Source organism: Melanotaenia boesemani, chromosome 15 (assembly GCF_017639745.1).
Source record: "Melanotaenia boesemani isolate fMelBoe1 chromosome 15, fMelBoe1.pri, whole genome shotgun sequence".
In the NCBI taxonomy this organism is placed as follows: domain Eukaryota; kingdom Metazoa; phylum Chordata; class Actinopteri; order Atheriniformes; family Melanotaeniidae; genus Melanotaenia; species Melanotaenia boesemani.
Window position 1 is genome coordinate 7191164 of NC_055696.1, and position 18451 is coordinate 7209614.

An 18451-nucleotide genomic window follows, 5' to 3' on the forward strand; every position below is an offset into this window, starting at 1 on the left:
TGAGGAATTGTTTAGTTTTATGAATATGAGTGTGCTGCATCTGCACAGCATAACTTTCTCATTGTGTAAAAATGTGCCCAAACTACAAGCTTGAACATCTAGCAGTTGTGAATACAATCCAGCCCAAATATGATTTATGATTTTCAAGTCATCTTGACTCTGCATACCACCCTGTTATGATCCTGTAATGCAAAGGTCACTGAAATGAACTGCAAATCCAAAGTACTGAATGTTCAACTAAACTAGCAGCAACTGGAAACCAGTTTCAAACATAGTGTTAACAAACTCTGAATGATTAAATGTTAAACTTGTAAGAATAATAAGGACAAGAAATATTAACAGTATAATAAGAACAAAAGTCATCAGATGTTTTATAATAATGTTTTGGGCTATTTGAGCTTTGATTCATCATTTGATACTGATACCTGCCCCCTATGTTTCACACTGTAGAATGCACATCATTGTGAGAAGAACGTGGGTCTCAACCGCCCATGCCTGGTTTAGTCTTTTAAAAAGAGATTTCCTTGGTAATTTTTTTTTTTTTTTTAGCATATGCTGATCACCATAAATTGCAAATATAATTTCAAATCAAAGAGAACTACCGAATTATCTAAGAATGCCTTATATTCAATTTGTATGATTTTTTTCCGCTATTTTGTGAAAGCATCTTATTTTTTTATTTCAGGTTTGTTCCGGAAGTGACGTTTTTCATCGTACTGAGCTTCCCTTTGTCGTTTGGAGGCAACTCCGTAAGTGTTGCTGCTTTGAAATTGATTTATAAAATGCCATTATTTGAATCTTATTTTTGATTTAATCACATTTTCTGTTATACTTTAAGGGTTTACAGTTGACCGGGGAAGCTAAGTAGCATCTCACCAGCGTTGTTAGATCAGGTTAACCAGCTAGCAGCACATTAGCTGTAAGGCTAACTTGTGTGTTGAACTCTTAACTAGCTAAAATTTGTGTGATAAGTTCAACTTACCGTGATAAACATGTCAATGTTACGTCTAAACATAACTGGCAAATTTTAAAACTAAACTGTATGGCAATTCTTTAAAAACTAAACTGTATGACATGGTTTGTAAAATGAAGTTTTGATCGATTATTGTGTCACATCTTGCTACACCAGGGCCATCAAGGATGACTACAGCTGCAAGACCAACGTTTGAGCCAGCAAGAGGGGGGAGAGGGAAAGGAGAAGGTGATTTGAGTGCTCTGTCCAAGCAGTATTCCAGTAGAGATCTTCCTGGTCACACGAAGATCAAATACAGGTCAGAAGAACAAATATGAGTTATTTTGAGTTAGAAGCAGTTATTTATGCATAAAGAGACAAACTGGTTTCTGAAGCTGAAGGTGTACACACTTTATTCCCCAAATAAAATCATATTTGATCAAAATATTCTGTTGATATTTTAGGCAAATAAGCTATTGGAAAAAAAAAATGTCTGGTATTTCACATGGCTATTTTACTTGTTACTCCAGAATTTTCTGTCTGCTCAGCCTGATACCATAATTGGAAATGCTCTCCCAACCTTAGGCAGCCTACCCAGGATGCCCCTGAGGAGGTGCGTGCCCGTGACTTTCGCCGGGAGCTGGAGGAAAGGGAACGTGTAGCTGCACGTGAGAAAACCAGAGAGAGAGGACCAAGAGGTTGGTCTTTCTACTGACATTAGATTCATTGTTTATTTTTTTTAAAAATTAAAAGGTATTTGTGTTATTAAGTTTCCATGTTTTTCAACAAGATTTGCACCAATGAGTTGAATATTACTGATCTTAACTTTCTAGAACACACCACATCATCATCATCTTCATCGTCATCTTCAAAGAGGCCCAGACTGGATCAGATTCCAGCAGCAAATCTCGATGCTGACGACCCTCTCACAGAAGTAAGCCTGTATACTTCGCAAACTTAGATTGTCATTAGGCACTGTCACTAATTAAGTTTTTTTTGTTGTTGTTAATTTGTTTTTTGTTTTTTTTCTTTTCAAAGGATGATGAGGATGAGGACTCTGAGGAAGACAGTGATGATGACGACACTGCAGCTCTCCTGGCTGAACTTGATAAAATTAAGAAAGAGCGGGCTGAAGAACAAGAACGCAAAGTAAAGATGTCACATTGATATTTTCCCCATGATAAAAATGATAATTCAGTTTGCATTGTGTCCTGAGTTAAAGTTAGAGAAGAGGGAAATGTTAATCTTTGTGCTTGTTGCAAATTTTTTTTTTTTTTTTTCTTCAATTTTAGGAGAAAGAGCAAAAAGCGGAGGAGGAGAGAATTCGAATGGAAAATATCTTGAGTGGCAATCCATTGATTAATTTGGCTGGGCAACAGCAGCAGAGTCAGAGTCTGCCTACATTCAGAGTCAAGAGAAGGTATATGTCACCCCCAAAGAGACATGTAGCAGCAGTGTATATGTTCTTTTGATTGGTACTGTAATGCATAATGTTTTTTTCAACAATATTCTTTGAGTAATTTGTCCATGTCCTTCTAGGTGGGATGATGATGTTGTGTTCAAAAATTGTGCAAAAGGAGTGGACGAGTCACGGAAGGAGAAACGTTTTGTCAACGACACACTGCGCTCTGAGTTCCACAAGAAATTTATGGAAAAATATGTTAAATAGGACTTGCTCACTGTTTATCATTATTATTGCTTTTTTTTTTCTAATGTGATTTTGTCCCCTTACTTTGCCCCAAGATTACTAGATGTCATTCATACTAATTCAAATTCATAAGAGCAGGTAAATTGTTGTATATAAATGAGTCAATGAGTTACAGCTTTTGAGTCAAGTTAGTCAAAAGGTCAATGCTAATTTTTAAAATATGGTTCTGCATTTTTCTCACTAGTTTGTTTTTGTCCAATAAACAATAACTTGGCTCACATGAATTTTGTTGAGAAATTTCTCTATGAATGTTCACTTTTTGAAATAAGAAATAAGGTCTTGCACCAAAATTATTACTGTTGAACTTGATTATTGTAGTGTTTGAGAACAGTTTTATGGTCAGAGGACAGAAGGAACATTACATTGTTTTGTTAAGGTGTGAAAATGATTGAAGCAGGTTAACATAAATCCGAAGTACTTGCCTCATGATTCTGTTTAAAATATCCAGCTAGATTTTTAACAGACACTTGTTAATAGAAACATATCTGGTCAAAGTACTGTCAACCCAATAGTGATTGTAGTGTATTCAAATGTTTAAGCCTATATGTGTAACTTATTATTAGCAGGTGTTGATTAGAAAAAGAATAGTTTAAAGAAATAGCTAAATCATTAAGAGTATTTTGAATTTACATGGGATAGGTACATTAAGCTACAGTTTTTTTTAACTATTATTATTAGTAATATTAATAGTAATAAATTATATAAGAATTATATTTTAAAATACATTTGTGCATTTCCCAATGCACTAAAGTTATGGTCTGTCATAACATAGAAGATGTAATGGAAATAACGTAGAGATTTCCGAACATGAAAAGCCGTGAAGGCATCATACAAGATTGAGATGGACGTCTCAGCCAGCCGACAGAGGGCGCCATCTTTAACAATGGCCCTCTTGTGAGAGGACAGGGAGGCTTCTGGGAAAAGATGGCAGCTTCCTTTTGTTTGTGGGGATTTGAGATTTAAAGACGATCCTCGGTGGAAACACGGCTCTCTTTCGTACAGTCGGAGTTTAAGCTATCAGTTATCTAAACACTTGAACCAGGAAAACATGGAGAAGAGCGGGAGCATCGACAGTTTGGGCACGAAGCCCTCCTCTTCCCGACAGCCAAGTGTTGATTCATTGTCCAGGTAGCTAAATCCTCCACAACAAATCTCTATTAAAGCTAGCTAAAAGTTTTGAAACCACTGCAGTTTCTAATTTGGGCTTCATGGCATAGGTTAACATGTCTTATCTCAAAACTTTATAATATTTTACAAGTGAATGTAAAACCACTGCGTAGTAAAAGACGACCACTGAATGTTGACAACTAAGTAGGGCATCGCTGTGGCTTAAGTCAGGATGAGGTGTTTCTCATATTAAGCAGTTGAACGAATGAACACTTGAGTTATGATGTGACACATGAATCAGAATTTGCTAGATTCCATTTGGTAACTAAATCTCATAAAAATCACACTTTTCCCAGAACCTAAGGTGCTAAGCTGTTTGTATGCAACAGCATGACACTAGCTTTCTGAGTTTGACCAGCAGCTTAAATCCTCATTCTACAAGAATATAAAACTCAATTAGTAGACAGTCAATCATAGGTATTCCATCACCTTCCATGTTTTTTTGTTATGTTATCTCCCAACAGCACCTCCACGTCTCGCTCTGACCGGTCAACCCAGGCCAAACCACCATCTGCTTTGTCTTCTGACTCAGTGTCAACATCAGCAGAGTTTTCTCCAGAGCTCAGGGTTGGTAGCCTGAATGCATCCTAGATATATTCTGTTTTCTTGATTTCTCTTAAAAATAATTTTTAATAACTGAATCATCTTATCAATAGTTACTTTTTCATTTATGCATCCCTCAGGTCAAGCCTAAAGGTCCTGCGAAGGTATGTTGCTGGTATATTGTTTACTTGAGGTCAAGTCATTGCTTTGTATATTTTGTTAGAAATGTTTTCTAATGTTTACAGAAAGTGCTCAGAGATTCAGACAAAGAAGAACCACAGTTGCTGCCGAATGAAACTATACAAGATATGGGTAATGTTTTTGTTCCCTTTTGCTGAATCACTGTTCTAATCAAAACAACTTATATGCATTTGAAGTAAAAAAAAACTACTTGTCTAAATCAACATTATTTTGTTGTTTGTTCTGTAGCACAAGACATCACCTATTTCTGTCCTTTTACTGGGGCACTGAGGGGAACAGTGATGGTTACAAATTACAGACTGTTCTTTAAATCAGTGGACAGGGTATGTGTGGTGAATATTAGGGGAAAACGGTAACTTTTAAGGAATTCTTTTTACAGTATGTCATTGTTTTCAAGGAGCAGGCGTTTGTGCTGGATTTGCCTCTTGGGGTGGTGAGTCGTGTGGAAAAGATTGGCAGCGCTTCAAGCCGTGGTGACGTGTCCTATGGGGTGGTTTGCAAGGTAAGCTGCAGAAATCTAAGATTGTTGCTACACTTTAATATCTAGAGGTTGTAGATGGAAAATGAAGTAGTGCATAATTCATGTTGCAGGCTAAGACAGAGTCTCTTACAAGCTCAATTTCCACAGTGACTTACTATTCAATAACAGTTTAGTGCTATGAAATATTTGCATACAGCTGTTAATGCCTGAGTTTGGCTGTGACCTGCTGCTCTGCCCTTTTCCAGGATATGCGTAATCTGCGATTTGCACACAAACAGCCGGAGGATACACTCAGGAAGTCAGTTTTCGAAGTCCTGATGAAATTTGCGTTTCCTGTTTCCAACGGGCTGGTGAGTGACTAAACCACACTGCTGCTGTGGCTTTGCTTAGATTCCCAAGTGATTCACTTCTCCTTCACTCCCCTTAGAAAATCTTTGCCTTTGAATATGGGCAAGTCTTTCCTGAAAATGGTTGGAAAGTGTATGATGCTGTCTCAGAGTACAAAAGACAGGTAATTCAAGGCAACAGAGTCCAAATATTTTCCTTAATGTTAAATTTAAAACATGTGCTGATGTGGTTTTTTTATTTTTTTTTTTTAAGGGTATCCCTAATGAAAGCTGGAGGATAACTAAAGTTAACGATCACTATGAGTTGTGTGACACCTACCCATCAACTCTGGCGGTACCTGTCAACATACCAGATGAAGAGCTGAAGAGAGTGGCTGCCTTCCGAGCAAAAGGGAGAATACCTGTGGGTAACTGTTCATCATTAGTGTGTTTATCCTCTCTTATGCAGTGGTCTAGATGAATGCTCATATACACTCTGTGTGCAGGTGTTGTCTTGGATCCATCCAGAGAGTCAGGCTACAGTGACACGCTGCAGTCAACCAATGGTTGGAGTGAATGGGAAGCGCAGCAAAGAGGACGAAAAATACCTCCAGGCAGTCATGGACGCAAATGCTCAGTCTCATAAACTTTTCATTTTTGATGCCAGACCCAGTGTCAATGCTGCTGCCAATAAGGTAAATTTTTAAAATCCTTATTATAAAAGAAGGTATAATAATATATTTAGGTATATGAGTTTAAAAATAAATTAATATGCCTGGGGAAAAAAAAAATCATTTTTCAGGTATATGAATAACAGAAAACACAACAGAAAATGGTCAAACGTTGTGCTGTAATTTCATGTCATTGAACACTGAGTTGTCTTGTTGATCTTTCCATAACTCAGTGCATTTTCCACTCGTTTTCCACAGATGAAAGGGGGTGGATATGAAAGCGAGGATGCATATCAAAACGCTGAGCTTGTGTTCTTGGATATTCACAATATCCATGTGATGAGGGAGTCACTCCGCAAGCTGAAGGATGTAGTCTACCCCAATATCGAGGATTCACACTGGCTTTCCAACTTGGAGTCCACTCACTGGCTTGAGCACATCAAGGTGAGCATATTACACTTAAATACTGATGACAATGAGCCATTGCCCACAATTTTAACCTTGTCGTGTGAATTTCTGGTGACTTGTTTGTAGCTGATCCTGGCAGGAGCTCTGAGAATTGCAGACAAAGTGGAGTCAGGGAAAACGTCGGTGGTGGTGCATTGTAGCGACGGTTGGGACCGAACAGCTCAGCTCACCTCCTTGTCCATGCTGATGCTGGACGGTTACTATCGCACTGTTCGTGGCTTTGAAGTGCTGCTTGAGAAAGAGTGGCTGAGTTTTGGTCATCGATTCCAGCTGGTAAATAGTCTAAACATCTTTTGGCATTTTTGAAGTGTCTGCATAAGTTATATATAGATATTTTTAGCTTTGATTGCATTAATGATTGTCCATGATTCTGGCAGCGCATTGGTCACGGTGATAAAAACCACACAGATGCAGATCGTTCACCAGTTTTTATTCAGTTCATTGACTGTGTCTGGCAGTTGACTCGCCAGGTAAGCAAACAACTTTTGAAATAAGGCACTATAACTGGAAAAAGAAAAGTTTTGAATAATAATATTTACATTTCCCCCCTTACATTTAAGTTTCCTGCAGCTTTTGAGTTCAATGAATATTTCCTGGTAACCATCCTGGATCACTTGTACAGCTGCCTGTTTGGGACATTTCTATGCAACAGTGAACAGCAGAGGCTGAAAGAAGTAAGAAGCTTATGTTGTGTGTTTTGTTTTGGATTTTTTTCTCTATTAGGGGTGTGTGAGCTTGTGTCAAAACTATGCCTTACTGATTCTGCAGCATGCAGAATTTGATAGCAAAGCTTAGGAGCATTCACGACAAGAGGTGCAAAATGCTGTGGTAGATCCAGAGTGAAACGTCTACATCTTTAATTGACAGGAGATTCCCAAGAGGACAGTCTCACTTTGGTCCTATATTAACAGCCAGCTAGAGGAGTTTACCAATCCTTTGTATGTGAACTATTCCAACCACGTGCTGTTCCCAGTAGTCAGCCTACGCCATCTGGAGCTTTGGGTTGGCTACTACATCCGCTGGAACCCTCGCATGAGACCTCAGGTATGCCACCAAACCTGCTTCTTGTTTACTTCACCGAACTCTAAAACCCTGAACTTTACAAAATAACCATTTTCAATCTTCTTCAAGGAACCTATTCACCAGCGTTACAAGGAGCTGTTAGCAAAGCGGGCTGAGCTTCAGAAAAGAGTAGATGAGCTGCAGCGGGAAGCAACGAATCGCTCAGCATCTTCTTCCTCTGAGCGGGCAGGCTCCCCCACACGCTCCATCACTCCAGTGCAGACCTTTATTTGACTCTGCTTGATGTTAGTGGCCATTGCATAAGTGGAACTCTACCTGTGAGTGGGTGCTGTACTGTAGTAATGATTAGAGTCACACTTGAAGCCATGAAGGGCCTGTGTGCCAAACTGCCTCTTTCTGTAACATACATTGATACACTACCACCAAGAGTGAATATTCAGAGTATTGTATCAGCATTTCTCACAATCATATAAGCCTGGTTGCGACACAAGTGTCTGTCTCTGGACAACAGCCATATTAAACTCTTCCTATGTGGGAAGAAGACATGTAACCAGAATAGTGAAGACTTCGTAACCTATTGACCTACCTACAATCAGTGTTTTGTTTTTTTGTTTTTTTTTTCTAATTATAGTAATTATTAATCGAGTTAAATGTTTATGCCTTATATGCTTCATAGGAACACACACTTCTTGGTATTCATCTGAAATCACTACAGGTGAAAAATTGTAAATATGAAAACTGCTGCAGAAGTTCAAACTAGATCTAAACTAAATGGTTTGGAAGTTGTTGAATATTAATTTTAAATCTGTAGCTAAAGGGCTGTACTAGCTTCTCATTCTGATATTGAAAAATAGTTGTAGTGAGGATTAGGACAAGTCAATCCTTTTTAGACTGTTGTGACCAAATATCTGCTTTATTTTATGACTACATAACACGTCATGTATAACATTCCTCTCACCAAGTGATTAAAGTTTTGTAAGTTTAGATTTTCGAAGTAACTAACATATATTTATTATCTTTTACTCCAGATTTGTATTTATAACACTCATTGTTTCTAATTTCATGATTGAATGACAGATGTTTCCATGCAATATTAATAAGCTGCAAAAAGTATGCAAAACACCATTTGCCACAATAGTAGTTTATTGTGTTTTTATTTGAACATTTCTTGTAGATGCCTTCTGCAGATAGCATTTGATTTAAATCAGAAAAATGTAACAAAACTATTTTCCTTTTTGATTTAATACAACTTAAATAATTATGTGCCTTTTCTGACTAACTTGGAGAACAACAAAGGAGTAGCGTACACTGCACAATTTGTAATGTTAAATGATAAATACATTGTTGGCATCTAGGCTTTTCCACTGTGGATGTGTTAACGTGCATGAAGCATCCAACTTACTGCACCTAAAGGATACAGGATGGCTTCAGCTTTCATGCACAAAACTCCCTCCTCACATTTAACTATTTGTGTTTAAAGTGTAAGCTGACCACCCCATGGCACTAGCATTAATTATCTCCGGTTATGTGTAGGATGTTGCTGTGAAATGCGAGAATGCCTTTCATGCTAAATTAAGAAAGATGAAGTCTGGAAATAACAGTATTTGTGGGACAATTTGATACTAGACTGCTAACATTTTCTTTCCATCTCCTTTTTACACTGTAGCCTTTATGCTATAGTGCTGTAGCCATAGCAGACTCATTCTTCCTATAGCTTTTGTATTCTGTTATACATGTACATCTGTATTGACACTAATAACGAATTGCTCTCCCTTTAACATGTATGCTATTAAAAACACACATGTCCACACTGTTGAAGTGAGGCTGTATGTGCTCCAATACTAAGACTTGAATTAGCAAATTGATGTAAAACGCACAATGTCAAACTGTGCTGTTAAATGTCAGACTGCTTTAAACCTTTAAATAAAAGTGATGACACTAGTTAATCTTTTTAAATTTGGATTCTTAGAGAAAGACATAAAACTATTTCCATGCACTATTCCAACTATTCTTTACATATTTGATCCTGTAAGGTTTGAAAAACATTATTCAAGTTACAGATACAGATTTTTATCAGCTTTAATTTATGGGTCGTTTTAGTTCCCATTGTCCATAAGTGCGTTGGAACCAAACCATTTTGGGGCGTTATGTTGACAGGAACTTAATGAAAGACTTCTTTTCTTGTTGCATTTATACTTATATACTTAAATGCCAACACTGAAGTAACGTCAAAATTACATAATTCCATCTAGATTTTAAGTCCATTTTTACAAGTTTTACTTGAGTTTAGAGACTAACAGGAATTGTTATTTATATGGCCAATGTACAAGTATTTGTTTATTTGGTAATTGTTAAGGCAATGCTTTTGTTTGCTTAATAAAAATGCATATACTTGCATTGTTTGGACCAATCACCCAACTGTGATGTGACAGATGCTTCCCTTCATTCTGAGAAAGTTTCAATTATTTCTACCTTTTAATAATACCAGTTGGTGTTGTATAAAACGTTGTTGGAAAGTCGCCTTTACAGCAAGGTATAACTTATTAGGATTGTGCTTCTGTGGAATCAGCAATACAGCTAAACTAGTGGGTAGTGTCCCAAAAAATGTCAAAATCCTCTGCACTCCTGTTGGTATTCCTTCCTGTTTTTCAGTGCTGCCAGGGTTGTGTCAGTCACAGATGTATGACTGGCAAATGATTGGCACCTAATTCATTGACAGAATTAGAATGAGATTCTGGTGCCAGTGGTGGTCCCATATCTCCATAATCTGGGATCTTTCTCCATCCTCCCTCAAGATGTCTCTCCCCCACAGAATCAGGATCATGAGTACCTCCAGTAGAACAGAGGTGCCCTACTATCCTGCAACTTTTAGATGTATTCCTTCTCCAACAAACCTAAATCCAGTGGCTGAATTCCCTCATCGACATGGCATTCAGCTCTGCAGAGGCCTGATAACGGGCCATTCATTTGATTCAGGTGTGTTGTAAAAGGGATGCATCTAAAAGCTGCAGGATAGTAGATCTAGAGGACCGGAATTGGGCACCCTGGTGTAGAAAGTTAAAGCAGCCTGCACATTGCAAGGAGCACTACAGGAGCAACACATCCATCTATCTTCCTCTCCAACATTCGCTCCCTGCACGGAGAAATGGATCAACATGAAATGAGGAACTGCTGTGCCATAATTGTGAAAGAACCCTGGCTCAACCCATCAATCCTGAACAATGCGAACAGCTCAGTGGTAAATCCCAGGGGTGAGTATTTACACAACTACAACTGGTGTAAAAATGCCAGATCTGTCTTAAGCCATTGCCCACCAGACATTGAGTTTTTGACTGTAAACTGCAGACCATTCTACCTGCTCAGGGAATTCAGCTGTGTCATCATCACAGCTGTGCGCATCCCCCCTGGTGCAAACACAAAGACGGCTATGACTTTTCTTTCCCAGACAATCAGTTGCAAACCACTCACACTGAGGGCATTTTCATTGTTGCTTGAGACTTTAACCAGACCAACATAAAAACAGTTCTCCCACAGAACACCCTGGATATGGCCTACACCTACATCAAGGAGGCATTCAGAACAGCCCCCCATATTGGCCCCACAGTGAGGCAGGTGAGGTTATGGTCTGAGGGGGCTGCTCCACCAACACCAGGAACATGTGGAAAGGCATACAGGCTATCACCAACCAAAAGTCAGCCCCCTCTTGTGGGTGAAGCTGACACTGATTTCTTCAATGAATTCAATAACTTCTTCGGGAGGTCTGAGGCTCTAAATAGCACTCCTGTAGAGAAAGCTGCCCCCCAAAAGGAAGAAAAGGAGTTCTGCCTGGACTCAGCTGATGTGCGGCAGTCTCTGAGGAGGGTCAACCCCGCAAGGCCCCAGGCCCGGATAACATTCCTGGGCAGGTGCTCAGGGAATGTACAGATCAGCAAGCTTGTGTCCTGAGAGACGTCTTTAACACATTGCTGGGCTAAGCCAAAGACCCATCATGCTTCCAGTCTTCCACCATCATCACAGTGCCGTAAAAACCTCAGATCACTTTCTCAACAATTACTGGCTCATTGCACTAACTGCCATCATGATGAAGTGCTTTGAGAGGCCTGGTGAAAGAACACATCATCAGACTCCATCCCACGCTCGACCCCTTTCACTTTGCCTATCGACCAAATGGAGGACGCCATCTCCTCTGGTCTACACCAAACCCTTGCACACCTGGAGGAGAAGAACATTAATGTGTGGATGCTGTTCCTGGACTTCATTTCAGCTTTTAATACCATCATCCCACAGCTCCTGGTATGCAAACTGGGACCCCTGGGCCTCAGCACCCCCCTCGCAGAACTGGCTGCTTGACTTCCTCACTGACAGACCGCCTCACCTGGTCAGTGAACATTGCATCGCTGGTCAAGAGGGCACAACAGTGGACGTACTTCCTGCAGAGGATGAGAAGAGCCCACCTGCCCAAACCCATCCTCACAAAATTCTACAGGAGCACCATAGAGCGCATCCTTACCAGTTGCATCTCTGCATGGTGTGGAAGCTGCAGTGCCTCCGGCTGGATGGATGTGAGGTGAGTGGTAAGGACAGCAGAGAGGATCATCTGGACCCCTCTCCCGTTCATCCAGGACTGTGCTCAGAAACACTGTGTGTCTCGGGCGAGAAAGATCTGCAGTGACTCTTCACACCCCCACCACTCATCATTGTTTATCCTGCTGGTCTCTGGAAAGAGGTTCTGCAGCATTCAATGCAGGACCACCAGGTTCTGCAACAGCTTTGTCCCCCAGGCCATCAGACTGTTAAACACATAAAACCATGAACAGCTTTCGCTGTTACTGGACATTACCGCTCTATCGGCTGCATTTCCTTTTTTTTTTTTTACTATTTATTATTACTTCATTTTAATTTGTTTTAGCAGTGCTGTAAATAAAATGCAAATATTCAAATCTCTGCACCTAATCACTTTCACATTAATGTATCCTTGCTCCTTCACGTCTGTATACTGTAAACTAAGCCTATGCAAACATTTTGCTTTGTCTACACCTCCTGACAATAAAGTCTGTTTCTCTATACTCTCTCCCTTGAAGATGTACTTATAACACATTAAAATACGCTCACACCAGAATATAATAATAAATAATAATACAACCGTGTTTAAATGTTTAAGTAATCAAAGTAGTTGGTGGTAACATGGTGATGGTGTGAAAAGGTGCTGAATTTGTCTAGGCATGTGATTGGCTATGCTCATTTCAAAATGCGAATCCCGCGGACCGATGTTGTGTCGCGATAGGTTTCCTTTCTTCCTCGGGAGCTGTCGGCCACTTCCGGCTAAATGACGACTACGGCGTTGATACAAAAAGAGAGAAGGAAAACACAAGGAAATTATCTGTCTTGGCGAGAACAGAAGAAACTTAACCTCTACTGGCAAATTGTTATGAAAGGAATGCTAATGCGGCTACATAATTAACAGATGATATCAAGTCATTCTAGACGGACAGCGCAGTGAAGGATCACCGATATTTGGAGTTTATTGTTCTTCGCTTGCTCCCTTCAGCTAAGCTATTTCTGTTGCGCTACATAGCCAAGCTTGCTAACATTGGCTAACGCTGGATGCCAACACTGTGTGTCTCCTTAACTCTCAGTTTAGCGGGCGGCTTGAAAGGAAATAGCACAGTTAATCCGTTCAGTTTGCAGCTGGACTCAGATATCCTTTTCTAGCTCAGTGGCTTCAGTTGGGCGAGAATGGCAACGTCGGCACTGTACGCCTGTACGAAGTGTAACCAGCGGTACCCCTTCGAGGAGCTGTCGCAGGGCCAGCAGCTGTGCAAGGTTGGGCAGTGTATATGATGTCGAGGGTGACTGTGAATAAGACGCAATTACTAGCTTAATGACTGTTAATGTATGTGAGTGTTGCCGCAGCTACAGAGATGGTATTACGACGAGCAGCAGGTTAGCTAGGCTCAGATTATGTAACAAGGTGGAAAACAGCCGTATTAATATAACAATGTAGAGATCATTGTTAACTTAATCATGGACTGTACAAAAGACTTACACCAGAAGTACCACACCCTTACATACTGACAATTCGTTAATAAGGTATTATAGTAATTATACTGTTACTAACTCATATTGTGTCCATTTGTCAACGTGTTGCTCGTGTGGTTCTCCACAACTTGTAGTCAAATATTTTAATAGTTTTAAAACTTTGATTGTCAAGCAAAGCTTGTTTACATCTTTCTTTCAGTGTGATCCACACTCTTGTGTGTGATCCACATTCTTCAAGTACTTCATATATTTATAATCTCTGCAGTATTTACACGACTGCTTAGGTAATGCCACTACGGCTGTAATGATGTAAACGCAGAGATTTATTTGTTAATGGGTCTTACAAGCAAGATTCCAGCTAAATTTAGTTTCCCTACTAAATAAGTAAATATTCTGTGATAAAATGCAGGGCTGACTGAGAAAGAACCGGTGTAATATATAGTAGACTTTTCCCCAGCAATATCAAATGGACATATTACTGATATTTTACTGTTGACACTTAAGCTAAGTTTGTATTTTAGACGTTCTCTGTAGTAGTTATTAGGTTTTGCCAAGAAAGGATGTAAAAACACTGATATTTCTTTGTGTATCACAGGAGTGTCGCATTGCCCACCCAATAGTAAAGTGTACATACTGCAGATCTGAGTTTCAGCAGGAAAGGTGAGAATTATCATTTTAATTTTTTACTAATGCAAATGCATACTGAATTTTCATTATTATGATTTTGATGGCGATGTGAACTCCTGTTTATTCTTTTTCAGTAAAACAAATACAATCTGTAAGAAATGCGCCCAGAATGTCAAACAGTTTGGAACAGTAAGTATCAGATTTCTCCCAAAATGTCTGTTTAACAGCAGTTAAATTTAAGACTGACTCCAACGTCATTTATTGGATGGCATAAATTTAAAAAAAAACATCTATATTCATGCAGTGTTGCCTGCCTAATTTATTCTATTCTTTTTAAGCATTTTTTTCTCTTTTATATTTGTTTTACAGCCCAAACCCTGCCAGTACTGTAACATCATTGCAGCTTTTATTGGAACAAAGTGCCAGCGTTGTACCAACTCAGAGAAGAAATATGGACCTCCACAAACCTGCGAACAGTGCAAACAGCAGTGCGCCTTTGACCGTAAGGAGGAAGGCAGAAGAAAGGTACAAACCTGACTCACAAGTATTCTGATTATACCAAAAATGTGTTGAAACGAGTTTCATGAGCTGCTGTCTTCTACGTGTGCTGCAGGTGGATGGAAAACTGCTGTGCTGGCTGTGTACTCTGTCCTACCGCCGTGTCCTGCAGAAGACTAAGGAACAGAGGAAGGGCTTCGGTTCATCCAATTCCTCATCTCTGAATGAGAAAGATCATCACTCCAGATCGCACCATTCTCACCACCACCAACAACACAGACACAGCAGTTCTCATCACAAGTATGTGTTCTGTTGTGGCACTTCTGTCTCTCTTGCTCTCTGTGCCAGCCCTATGCTACTCAGCCACACTGTTAATTTGAGCACATTATAATAAATTATATCACTATAATGAGATGCTATATTATCAGATGCTGTTTGCTAAGTTTAGCCATCTTTCACAGACTCAGTGGGAGCTTGAGTCCTGAACAGGAACCAGGACTGTGGAAGCAGAGGTACAACTCTCTTATTTGAACTGCATGATAGGCCAAGGAAAGCATTTATTTTATCCACAAATTTTCCACTTTCACATTTTATTTTGTTTTGCAGCCATAAATCGTCTTCAATCCAGAAGGAGACTCCAAAGAAGAAACCAAAACTGGAGATGAAGCCATCCAACGGAGACAGGTATGATGTGCCATAAATTATGGGGAAATATTAAAATTGGTTTGACTTGCATCTACGTTAACATAATTATAAAAATTCCTGTGTCCATACACATGCTCTCCCGCACTGATAAACATCTTGGTATTAACACTTCATGCTTTTTTCTTTTATCCCATCAGCAGTTCCATCACTCAGTCTATGGATTCTGGTGGAACAGACAACTTCATCCTCATCAGCCAGCTGAAAGAGGAAGTGATGTCTCTGAAGAGACTTCTGCAGCAAAGAGATCAGACCATTCTGGAGAAAGATCGAAAGGTTGGTTATTGGACTCGACTGGTCCAGTCATAGCTGCATGAATGCAGGTTGATCTCTCCTTTTTGATATGTTGATTAATTGATTAAATTATCCTCCAGCTCACAGAGCTCAAAGCAGACTTCCAATACCAGGAATCAAATATGAGAGTGAAGATGAACCAAATGGAGAAGGCGCATAAAGAGTCTATGGAGCAGCAACAGGTAGGAATACGTCTGTTTGCCCGTCATCCCTTAAAGATACCAATTTATGCACTATAGTAGCTGCTTTCAACATCGTACTTTGACTGTTTGCAATATTATCAGAGGTTTGTCTGTGTGTTTTTCTCTGTTTCTTTTTAAGTAATAAAACTTTCCTGCTTTGTTGCATCAGACAACCATTTATCAACCAAATGTTCAGATGTGCAGGTTCCCCTAATATAAGATGAGACATAAGTAGGCACAGATTGATTTGAAATTTTCCTGCATAATTAACTGACTGGCTGATTGGTATCGAATAGATCAGATTGTATGCCTGTTAAATTTACACATGGCATGACAGGATAGTTTGTGTCATGCACACAGCAATAGAAAGTTTTAAGTTGTTCCAAAGTTTCTTTTATTAATACACACAAAAGTTTGTATGTACACCGAGTCAACACAAGGACAAAGCATTTCTTCCCACAATATGAAGTGCAGCTGCATGAAGACATTTCTAGATTCAAACTTGCCCAGTCAATAACTCATAAGCACACCCAGTAAAATCATTGCATTATCATGTGATTGCAGCAATTTGGGTTGACAGTGATCATTGTGCATCATTTGGCTTTTGAGTTAAATGAAGTTGTATATTGTCTTTTTTTCTGGATTTTAGTCAGACAAAAGAGCTCTGTCCTTGAACTGGAGCTTCAGAGATTTTAAAGGAGTAAGATTAAGAAAATGTAATCTTGAATGGTTATGAATTATATCTAATAGTGTTTTCTTATGGTCATACAATTTGTCATTGGTCTAAAAGGTCAAATGTCATAATAAAGTGTTTGTTTTTCATCTCATCACCAAATTTCTACCATTGTACATTAAAAAAGAAAAGTTCATTTCTAACACAGTTAATTATGTTTCCACAGGCCAAGAACAGGGAGCTGATGAAACAAGTGGCCGCCCTTTCAAAGGGGAAAAAGTTTGATCGGACAGGAAGTTCACTGGCGTTGCCCTAACAAAAGGCTAGCCAGCGGGTGACAACACAGAGCGGCTTCATTTTCCTAACACTGTGAAAGTCTCCCTCCTGTGTTTCCTCATTGCCATCTACATCGATTACTTCTTAATTGGTGAAACCAGAGACCATGTTATACATGGAAGTAATTTGTAAAATTAAAAAAAAACAAAGCAGAGGGGAACCCTCACAACCTTTCGCTATTTGTCAACAAATTTTAGATATTTTATGGCGACTTTCCGCTCTGGATCATTGGACATGACTTTGGATGGCGTGGAGGATGAAGCCCTCGTTTTTAGCACTGCCGGGCCAAAACAAAAAAAGCATGGTGAGCTTATGCCGAGAGTATTCTGGTAACTCAGTGTGTCCACCTGATTTTTATGGATGTCATGCATTTATTTATTCAACGGTATTTCTTAGCTTTTTTATTTCCTCACAACATACTGAGAGAATATCCCACATTTTGGGATTTTCTTCAATAGCAATTAGTTATATTTTTCTAAATGGATGCGATTGTGGAAGACGAGCTCTTCCAAACAGAGACCATGTGCAACTTTACAATGTATGCAAATGCCGGTGCGGTTATCACTGATCTGCTGCTCAACAATAGAGAAGTCTCAGTAACATTTCAGTAAACAACCAATGAGCACTCCGGGCGGCTGTCTGATAGATGCCTCTTGGCTGCCCTCTTTTCTCACTGTGTGACAGCTGTAGTGCTTTGCTGTTTCTCTTTAGTGGAACGATTGTAATATTGCATGGTTTTACTGCCAGATACCGGATGGCATTGTGGTCAAATGTCTTTCCCCCTCTTTTAATTAGTTTTTTTTTTTTTTTTAAAGAATCACTTGTAAATGTATTACTGGGGTCAGCCATTGTATTTAAACTATTGCTTGTATCTGTTTAGTGAGTACAGTACGTGTATGGTAAGGCCAGTTAAAATGAACATGTCTGTAGAAGATTGCTTTTAAAGGAGCACTTCTATCACTCTACATTATTGGGCTGGTTTCATACTGTGGCGTTCAGGATCACTTTTGTACTTTTTTCCAATCTCAAGTGTTTAAAACTATTAAAACTGGCTAAGCTATTAGTGTGTGCTTGTTTTTATTAACATTTAAGCTATTTGACTGTTAAGGTTTCATAGCAGGACATCTATTACTATTATAAACTTTATTTCCTTAAAAGTAGTTTTCTTAAATGCAATAGGAAATCTGTGATTTGGTAGTTCATTTTAACCTTAGCAGCTGTGAATACAAAGAAAATTATTTTATTTACCAACCAATTTGAAGACTGTATTGCTAAAGAAGAGGCAAAGAAATGTGAAGACTTATAGAATTAACAAGTAATGGTTTGGAAGATTGCGCAGGAATTTTTCGTTTTCTGTCATTTTGACTGAAAGGGTCATAGAAATAGCGTCATAATCTGTATTTACCTGTCACTATAAGTTTTTAAATAACAATGATATTCAGTAGCATTTAATTTTCATTACTTTTAAGTAATATTCAGTCCGAACAAGCTTAACAGAAAATCCACACTTAAAATAAGAACAGTTCACCTGCTGCGGCCAGAACGCACAGTCTCACACCT

The 18451-nt window shown here is 39.1% G+C and overlaps 3 protein-coding genes across 5 annotated transcripts; all 3 read left to right on the plus strand.

Moving 5' to 3' along the window:
- The first annotated feature begins 676 nt into the window (after positions 1–676).
- On the plus strand, positions 677–2880 carry cwc15 (CWC15 spliceosome associated protein homolog). The gene is made up of 7 exons (XM_042008127.1): positions 677–749; positions 1130–1271; positions 1538–1650; positions 1786–1886; positions 1991–2101; positions 2245–2372; positions 2492–2880. The coding sequence occupies exons 2-7, from the start codon at positions 1141–1143 to the stop codon at positions 2619–2621; spliced, it is 714 nt and encodes a 237-aa protein (XP_041864061.1). The 5' UTR covers positions 677–749; positions 1130–1140; the 3' UTR covers positions 2622–2880.
- A 667-nt stretch (positions 2881–3547) lies between these two features.
- On the plus strand, positions 3548–9481 carry mtmr2 (myotubularin related protein 2). 2 transcript variants are annotated; one of them, XM_042009141.1, is made up of 16 exons: positions 3548–3788; positions 4292–4394; positions 4511–4534; positions 4616–4682; positions 4800–4894; positions 4969–5073; positions 5298–5402; positions 5480–5563; positions 5653–5802; positions 5885–6073; positions 6308–6493; positions 6584–6790; positions 6895–6987; positions 7078–7191; positions 7385–7561; positions 7649–9481. In XM_042009141.1, exons 1-16 carry the CDS (start codon positions 3709–3711, stop codon positions 7811–7813), a joined length of 1944 nt encoding a protein of 647 aa, XP_041865075.1. In that variant the 5' UTR covers positions 3548–3708; the 3' UTR covers positions 7814–9481. The 2 variants fall into 2 exon arrangements, with proteins under 2 accessions (XP_041865075.1, XP_041865076.1); XM_042009142.1 differs by having other exon boundaries at positions 4975–5073.
- A 3356-nt stretch (positions 9482–12837) lies between these two features.
- Positions 12838–17951, plus strand: fam76b (family with sequence similarity 76 member B). 2 transcript variants are annotated; one of them, XM_042009131.1, is made up of 10 exons: positions 12838–13363; positions 14175–14239; positions 14341–14395; positions 14576–14731; positions 14820–15004; positions 15166–15216; positions 15311–15388; positions 15550–15682; positions 15781–15882; positions 16782–17951. In XM_042009131.1, the coding sequence occupies exons 1-10, from the start codon at positions 13277–13279 to the stop codon at positions 16869–16871; spliced, it is 1002 nt and encodes a 333-aa protein (XP_041865065.1). In that variant the 5' UTR covers positions 12838–13276; the 3' UTR covers positions 16872–17951. The 2 variants fall into 2 exon arrangements, with proteins under 2 accessions (XP_041865065.1, XP_041865064.1); XM_042009130.1 differs by having other exon boundaries at positions 12840–13363; positions 15547–15682.
- Positions 17952–18451: the final 500 nt, after the last annotated feature.